The sequence below is a fragment of the Gavialis gangeticus genome, unplaced genomic scaffold, assembly GCF_001723915.1.
Source record: "Gavialis gangeticus isolate Ggan-Ray unplaced genomic scaffold, GavGan_comp1, whole genome shotgun sequence".
NCBI classification, from domain to species: domain Eukaryota; kingdom Metazoa; phylum Chordata; order Crocodylia; family Gavialidae; genus Gavialis; species Gavialis gangeticus.
This window is the reverse complement of record NW_017728995.1, coordinates 5,450,894-5,459,473: the sequence shown is the minus strand read 5'-3', so window position 1 is coordinate 5,459,473 and position 8,580 is coordinate 5,450,894. Positions and strand designations below refer to the sequence as shown.

The window sequence follows — 8,580 nt, the reverse complement described above, 5'->3', positions numbered from 1 at the left end:
TGCCCCCCAGTGATTTCCCCCCCCCCCCCAAATATCTTTAAGGAAAGGAGGAGGCATAGAAGCAGTAAATAGTATATATAATGTGTGTGTGTTCACTTATTGTCCAGTGCAGAGATGTGTGCTTACTTTCTTGTCACATGCCAATGAGTATCAGAAAGGTAACGAACCAAAACATGGGTGAGATCACTGCTCCTGTTCCAATCTCTTCAAGCTGTGTGTTGTCTAGTCATACCAGACTCTTCTCTGGCCTCTTGTCTTGTTAAAGGTCAGGAAGATGCAAAGCCACATTAATTTTGCTCTCTTCCTGGTTTTGAGTTCTGTCCTATGCCTTATAGAGGCACAGTATAGAACAGTAACCTAGATGAATTAATGTGTGGTAATGTAATGCAGTAATACTATTGTTCCCCTGAATTATTTGGTCAGACTTTTTTCTTTTCTTCCCTTCAAGCCCAGAATGTACCAATATAATTTGTTTTTCTAATTAAACTATAGATCCTGGAGTATGGGATTTAAGGATACAGCTTCTGAATCAGAACTTCCTATATCTTAAATTTTGGAGGTTGCAAGTGAGAGAGGAACAGTGGGGGCAGAAGAAAGCCCAGGTCATACCCAGTTCACTCTCCCTTTCAGCATCCCCCTCTGCCCCAGTAAATGGCAATCCTTATGTTTTTATTATGTTCTTAATATAGTGACTCTTGACAATAGAAATTGTGATTGCTTTGGATTATGAAGAATTACTTCTTAATTTCAGATTTCCTGTTTTTCTGGGGTGCCATCTTCTTAATAACTACTACGTTAGTTGCCCTTTTGAAAAAGGAAAACAAGGAAGTAACGCCATCAAAAGAAGAAACGAAAGGCATCACTGATACATATAAACTGCTTTTTTCAATAGTCAGAATGCCAGCAGTTTTCACTTTCTGCATCCTGATTCTGACAGCAAAAGTGAGTATATAGTACCTGGCAATATATAGGCCATGTTTATTAACTATTCCTTCTTATGGCAACAGGGGGATTGTTTTTTACTGGTTGTCAGCAAACTTGCAGTGTATAATCTAAAATCTGCCTAATTGCACATGGTGTTGTTTTTAAGCAGGTTGTAAAACAAATCACTTGCGTCTTTAACCTGTTCATGTTTTGTGATGAACTAGATATGCTTAAATATTCATGCAAATTTTGGAAGAAATTTGGGTTTTAATCCTTCATTTTAAAAAGTTTTTAGTAGAAACAGTGCACCTGTATAGCTAGCTCTTTGTCTCCTCAAATTCTACAACCTGATTTGCAGTTTGAAAACCGCTAAGGGATTAGCAGGGGCTTTGAAATTCTGTCAAACCAAGTTTGCTTTCTGTGATGGACAGAATTATGCTAAGCAGGTTGCCATAGTTTTATACTGATTGCTGAGATGACAGCAAACACTGCTGAAAATCTGGGCCTAAAAATAACAAAAATTGCCATTACTTCTGGCACTTTCATTATGCTCTGTGTACTGCAGATGTGTATTGTGTAGCATAGGAGCTGTCCCATGAAATGCAGAGCAGGACTTGGTGTATATTTACAACTAAAAAAATGAAATGGAAGCAAATTGTAATTAGTTTTACTGGAGTAGTTTGCTAATAGATACCTGGATATGCTTAATGTTTATTTTCTAGCTAAATTCCTGTTATTGATGTTCAGGTTTTATATTTGTAATTTTATCTTTGTAATTTATTGCAGGTGGGGTTTTCAGCAGCAGATGCAGTAACAGGTCTAAAATTGGTGGAAGAGGGAGTACCTAAAGAACACTTAGCTTTATTGGCAGTTCCAATGGTACCTTTACAGATAATACTGCCTCTGATTATCAGCAGGTACACAGCAGGTCCGAAGCCACTGAACACATTTTACAAAGCTATGCCTTTCAGGTAAAAGATGCAATCTTTTTTATTTTGCATTATATAAATTGTGTTTGATTTTTTATGTTTAGTGTAAATACAATATTAATCTTAGTATTTAAATCTAAGGTACAAGGAAGTGGACAAATTAAGATGCTCAAAATACATTTTAGTTGCCTCATTTAATTTACAGGGCCTAATTTGGCTCTGGTATATCTGGAGAAAATAGCTTATGTTGGATCTGCATATCTGAGAGCAGATTTGTGCTGTTTGCCTTTTAGTGTTTTATAATGTATATTAGTCAATTGCCCATCAGGAATGGTGGGAGGGGAATGTGTGAGGACAGAGCCCTGTGCGCTCCCCCCATCCAGGCCTGCTCTCCCTTTACTTCCCACTGCTTGGTGTCTGAGCCTACGCCGCCCCCCTCCCAGAGCAGCAGGGGGAGGGAAGGAGGGGAAGGACCAGTCCCAAGGGTGGGGAGAAGCCGGCTCGCTGCGGCAGGGGGAGCAGTGGGCCTGGGCTGACCCCCGCAGGGGAATGGGAGGAGCATCCTCCGAGCCAATTGCAGGGGGAGGGGTGGGCCTGGGCCCTAGGGTGGGAGGAGGTCTGAGCCAGGGGAGAAGGCAGCCTGCCATGGCAGTGGAAAGAAAAAGCGGGCCTGGCCCGATTTCGGCAGCGGCTGGGGGAGGGGAGGGGCGAGCCTTTTCCTCCTCCCCCCCATTGGCTCTGAGCCCGCTTCTCCTGTTCCCCCACTGATGCCAAGTCAACCCAGGCCTGGTGCTCCCCCTGCCATGGCAGGCCAGCTTCTCCCTTGGCTCGGGCTCAGTCTTCCTCCCCCCATGCATGGGGTTAGGGCCCATTCTTCCCCTCCCCCGACCACCACCATCACTGCTGCGGTGTGCCCGCTTCTCCCCTCAACGCTGCCCTCTCGGGTCCTACAGGTGACAACGACGGGAGGGGCAGGCCAAGGCCGGTGGCCTCTTCTCGCCATCACCTGCAAGAAGTAAGGGGTTGGGGGCAGCTCTGGTGGCCTTGCCCCACCCTCTGCTCTATCCTTGCCACCTGGAGGGGGCAGGGGGGCGAGGCCAGTGTTGCTGGCCTTGCTGCCCTGTTTCATCCGCTCCGTTGCCCCTGCCTCCAGGCGCGCCCCACTTCCGTCCCGTGTCCCCACCGTTATTAACCGGCCACCAGCTCCTGTTGGAACACTTGTTTGTACTCTGATTTGCTGTTTGTCAGCCAATCAGAGTGTGAATAAAGCGTTATGGATGGACAGACAGACTTAGGTTTTTATAATATTAGAATGGGACAGTGTTCTTCCATTAATTTTTTTTACTCAATTTGAGAAGCCTTTTACTCTGCAGTTAGTCTTGCTGAAGTCAATCACTGTAAGTGCACAGCAATGCAGTTCTCAGTGCAAAGGTGTCTCTCGACCTACTCAGGCTAATATTCAATGTTTCATTGGGACTTTCGACTATGGAATGCTGTAGGGATACAGTACTAAACAGTCTGTGTAAGTAGGGACGTACCTAATTCCTGGAGGCTGCCTGTGTGTTTTGTGATCCCAACGCAGCATCAGGCACAATTATTGCAACAGAGCATGGCAGGCCTCCCCCCACACCTGACTGAGGGTCTACAGATGTCCCATCCCTCCCTAGACTGACAGGTGGCCATTTGTCAATCTCTGTGAGATGGGCATGTGTCAGTCTCCAGGGAAGGGTGGGAGGGCCCCTCACACCTGTGATTTTGCTGAAGGTCTCCAGAAGTCCCACTCCTCCTAATCTCTGGGGAGGGGTGGGACTTCCAGGGCCTTTCAGCCAATCTCCTCCCCTCTTTCCCCCCACCCCCATGCTCCAGGACTCCAAGGTTTCCTGCCCTTTTCTGTTTGCAGCTGCCTTTTCCCCCCCCTGCTGCCTCGCTGTTGCCTTCCTGCTTTTCCGTAGGGACCAGGATTTTTCACAGGGGACCTACCAAATTTGCAGTTTCTGCAAAAACTGCAAAATTGTGACTTGCAGGTCCCTACCTATAAGACTAATCTCAATATTGTCTCATTATACTATTCACTAATTCCATAAATAGTGTAATTGTAGTTTTCAGATGCACATTTAAATATTATTTTGATGTTTCTGTGCACTATTTGTGTAGTAAATTTGTATAGATTTTCCATTTGTGAAGACAATTTGAATAAATCATATTTTACTACAATTCTTCTAAAATTAGCTGTATTCTGTGTTCTCTTTCTTAGCCTAAAAATGTTCTGAAAATCATGGATATGTGAAAATGAAGCAGCTTATTATCAGAGGCTTGTTCCTCTTACCTTTTTATTGTTTGCTGCCAAACAAAGTTGGCTTTGGTATGAAATGTTTAAAATTTTAGCTACTTTTACAGAAGTATTTAAGTGAGTTAAAACAGTTTATCCATTTGACTGCTTTTTAGATATTAAGGCAGCTTAAACTTGAATAGGCAAAATAAAATATACATATGTTGTTAAATGTTTTAAAAGGTGTCTGTTGAATGTAAGGCTTATACAAATGTTCATCAGGATATGCAGATTCATGTCTGTGTGTTTTGAATTAAGAAATCCTGTCTCCTCCTCTTTGCAGGTTATTGCTTGGCTTGGAATTTGCTTTTCTAGTTTGGTGGACTCCTAAAGTGAAAAATGAAGGGGGATTTCCAACTTACTACTACATTGTGGTATTGCTGAGCTATGCTTTACATCAGGTATCAAGCATGCTGTCAAAATAGTCTATTTCTATCCCCATAAAAAATTTCCATTTTTATAGCTCTCCCTTTTGTTGATCTAAGACAGTGGTGCTCAGCTTTTTTGTCCCACGGACCAAAAAAGTCCATTTCCACACCAGATTTGGCTGGCGGTCCCAGTCTGGAGTCTGGAGTGGGCATGGCAGCCCCGATCTGGCCACATGGAGGGGGAAAGAGGGTGTGTGGCCCAGCCCTGATCCAGCCATGTGGAGGGGAAGGAGGAAGCATGGCCTGACTTTGGTCTGGCTGTAGAGAGGGACGAGGGGATGTGGCCACTATGCAGGGGTTTGGGTATTTGGCAGTGAGGAAGGTGACAGTATTAATGACCACCGTTCCTCTGCCACCAAATTTCCTGACCCATGGGCAGCCCTGCAGGCCACATTTGAAGTGGCCACACACCCTACTCTTCCCCACACACAGCCCATGCTCACCCTCCACACCCCACCCCACAATATACTGCAGTAAAAACTTATTTTGAGCTATTATGTAATTGCTTCTATATATGCTACTCAAAAAAAGAAAAATCAGAACAAAAATATTTTTGAAATAAAATTAAAATATGTTACATTAGCTGTTATACTAAAAATAGATTATTTGTTTTTTATCTGTAACTTGTTAAAATGATATCTTCTAAAAGATTTTGTGTGTGCAGCTTGACAGCTAGCTGAAACTCATTAAGTGGCCTCTGCCCCTCCATATAAAATAATTGCCCACCCCAATGTAGAGAACCATTGTTGCTAGAGTGAACTATTTTAGCATTTAGGAGCACAAGACTCTGGAAGAACAACTCAAGATAAATGTTGCTAGATTTCAAGTTACTTGTTTTACTTGATGGTGAGGGTGAAAACAGATTTAAAAGTAATTGAAAATATCTTACTGTTTGTTTCCCTTAGATTACATTGTACAGCATGTATGTTGCTATTATGGCTTTTAATGCCAAAGTTAGTGATCCACTGATTGGAGGAACATATATGACACTCCTCAATACTGTATCGAATCTAGGAGGAAACTGGCCTGCCACGGTAGCTCTTTGGCTTGTGGACCCACTTACAATGAAAGAGTGTGTAGGAGCCCAGGAACAGAACTGTAGAACTGCAATTGGTGCTGAAGTAAGTTTGAGAGTTATGATAATCTCCAGTCTATTGCTCATTGAAATGCAGTAATAGCTGACTTTTCTTAGTCTTCCACATTCCAGGATATTGATTAAAAACTGAGACCCATTATATATTAAAGTTCCCCTGATGAGCAGGGATCTGGGTTTTCCATTTCCCATGGAAAAACGGAGCCAAACATGGATTTCCCCCCTTACCAGAGTAAAATGCAGATTGGAGCTCAGAGCAGCAAGGAGATCCCTGCAGGGCTCTGCTGTTCCCTGCAGCGCCAGGTTGCACACGCTGGTCTGTGGAGGTCCCAGGGGAGGGTAGCAGGGTGGGAGCTGGAGCCTGCAGTGGGCAGTCTGCCCCCACTCCTACCCCACACATCTGTCTGATTTCATTATTAAATGCCACATATAAGCCTCTTCTATAAAACTACATCTGCAGGATATTTTTTCCTCTTTTTGTATTTGGGGATAGGGAAAAGGGAATGATTTTAAGTGACCACATTACTCATGAAAGGCACTATGTTAGCAGGAATAAAGGCTGTGGTTACCCCTCTCAAACTTGACAGGAGGAGAATCTTGCAGATTTAGTTTGTAATTTTAAGTGCTCTTTTATTTTCCTTTTTTCTACTCTGAGGATTTCTTATTTTCACTTTCCTTCTTTTTTGATTTTTTTTCTTGTTCTTTTTGACCTCCCACCCCCCTCTGCACCTTTTCTGTCTGAGCTATTGCTGCTTTTAAAGTAGATCAGTGAACCTGGCTATCCTCCCAGTGTCTCATGTGCTTATAGCATTTCTGGAAAAGAACAAATTGTACAACTACGCACATAATAAAACAATATGGCACAGGCACAACTGAAGGACTGCAGGGCTTCAGATTTGACTCCTTGTCATGGCTGGGATATTTACAGTTGTTTTCTTAAGACAGACCCATTGTTTCCTGATCCTTATGGTTCAAACATGTCCCTAGAATGCTTTTATGTATTGGGATGTGGAAGCAGTACCAATATACAAAGCACTCTAGGAATACAGGTATTAATTAATGGGTAAAAATGTTTTTTTTTTAATTTTATTTATTTATTTATTTTTTGCAGCTTTGTGCAAAAGAAGGTGGCTCTTGCATGACTACTCTAGATGGTTACTACGTAGAATCCATTATCTGCGTTGTTCTAGGATTTGGCTGGTGGTTCCTGCTTGGACCAAAGCTCAAAAAGCTGCAGGATGAAGGGCCATCTTCATGGAAATGCAAAAGGAATAATTGATGTAATTCAGCTATTGGATGGACTAGTAAAGTTGTTACAGCTCAATTTTATTTCAAAGACATACTATAATCAATAGGACTATAAATATATTTAAACATGCCAAATGGCTGAGAAACTAAGACAGCTAAGAAAGTGATGATATCACTTGCCTTCCCTTTATGAAAATCTAGTTAAGTTCTAAAAAGGTAGTTTGTAAAAAGGCAGCTTTATACTTCACCTTTATGTGCTCTAGCTTCAGAGTCCTGGCTGCTGGTAGAAGCAACACTTAAACTACAGTGCAGTAGCTATGGAAGAGCAAATTGTGCCACATCCATATTGAAAGCAGCATTGTCAGCTCTGATCTGACTTCTCATGTTGTTTTTAATAAGACGCCATCTGGCATGATCAACAGGTTGACTTGGTAGTACTGTCATTTAAAGGAGTCTCGATTTGATCTAAAATTTGAGTAAGTATTTAAAACTAAAACCTAACAAAATGGAAATTCATTTGAGGGAAGAGATACATGGAAGATCTTTATAATGTTTATCATTTGCTTTCCTGACCATAACAGCACATCAAAGGGTGTAATATTTTAAGATTATTTTAAATGCATTTCCTGGCTTTTTATAAGCTTTAAAGGTTTATAAAATATTGGGGGGGTTATTTGTTTTAAATAATTGATGAGGTGTTTTTTTTAATTTCTCTGTTTATTTCAAATATTTTGTTTTATTACTTGAAACAGTTTTTTGCAGAAAACTTGATATGAGGTGGGATCTTTGAGTTGTACAATAATCTAAGCCTTGAATGCTGAAGGATCAGATAGAGTAGTGTAGCAGTTGTTGAACTGATAGCAGGGCTTCAAAAAAGTGTGCATAATCCTTTCTGTGTTCAGTTTGCATCTGGGAGGGAGTGGAATAATTAGTAATATAGTTCTTTTGTTACATACATTTGATCATATTGATTAAAATGAGCCAGAAGTTGCAAACATTTATGTATTCCAAAGAGAGCAAAAGATGTTCAGTACCTTTGAAAGAAGAAGTGGATGGTGACGACATTTCATGTTGGTTCTGAGCATGTTAATATGCTGTGTTGTACCTTGTTTGCTACAGTTAGTTATTTTGCTACAACAGTTGCTACAGAAACTCATAAACTGGTTCTTTATCATTGAAAGGTGCTTGCTGTATTTATCATGAGATGAATTCACCTCTTGAGTGCCTTAGTGATGTACGGCATGCTGTATATCAGCTGAAAAGGCACTTGTATATTTTGGTTGGATGTATACTATACATCATTACTACTTTATGAAGATGCTTAAAAATAAAACCTTTAAAAGGTATGAAAAGTGAATATTGAATTCCTTATAATTCCACTTGCCTACAAAATATCAAGGGTATTCCACCTTAAGTTTTGTGCTCTAAATATTTTTAAAGGATACAGCGTTTTTGCTGAATTATTAACGTTAAATTATTGATTCTAATTGAATCTGGATTATATTACATGTAGATTTTTTTTTATAGTCTACGGAGTAAAAAGATTTGGGGAACAAGTTTTGGCAGAGAAACTTTGAGAGAACACATCAGTACCAAAGATTGCTCTTCTAGCTCTCCCCCACCTAAAAA

At 41.2% G+C, this 8,580-nt stretch overlaps 1 protein-coding gene across 1 annotated transcript in view; it reads left to right on the top strand.

Annotated features, from left to right (window-relative positions):
* SLC33A1 (solute carrier family 33 member 1) overlaps window positions 1–8,010 on the top strand; it is an 11,918-nt gene extending 3,908 nt beyond the window's left edge. The window contains exons 3-7 of the mRNA XM_019503184.1: window positions 752–942; window positions 1,711–1,895; window positions 4,466–4,583; window positions 5,516–5,731; window positions 6,815–8,010. Of these exons, the coding sequence (XP_019358729.1) occupies window positions 752–942; window positions 1,711–1,895; window positions 4,466–4,583; window positions 5,516–5,731; window positions 6,815–6,982 (878 nt within the window). The 3' untranslated portion in view covers window positions 6,983–8,010. The remainder of the gene's footprint in view (window positions 1–751; window positions 943–1,710; window positions 1,896–4,465; window positions 4,584–5,515; window positions 5,732–6,814) is intronic.
* Window positions 8,011–8,580: the final 570 nt, after the last annotated feature.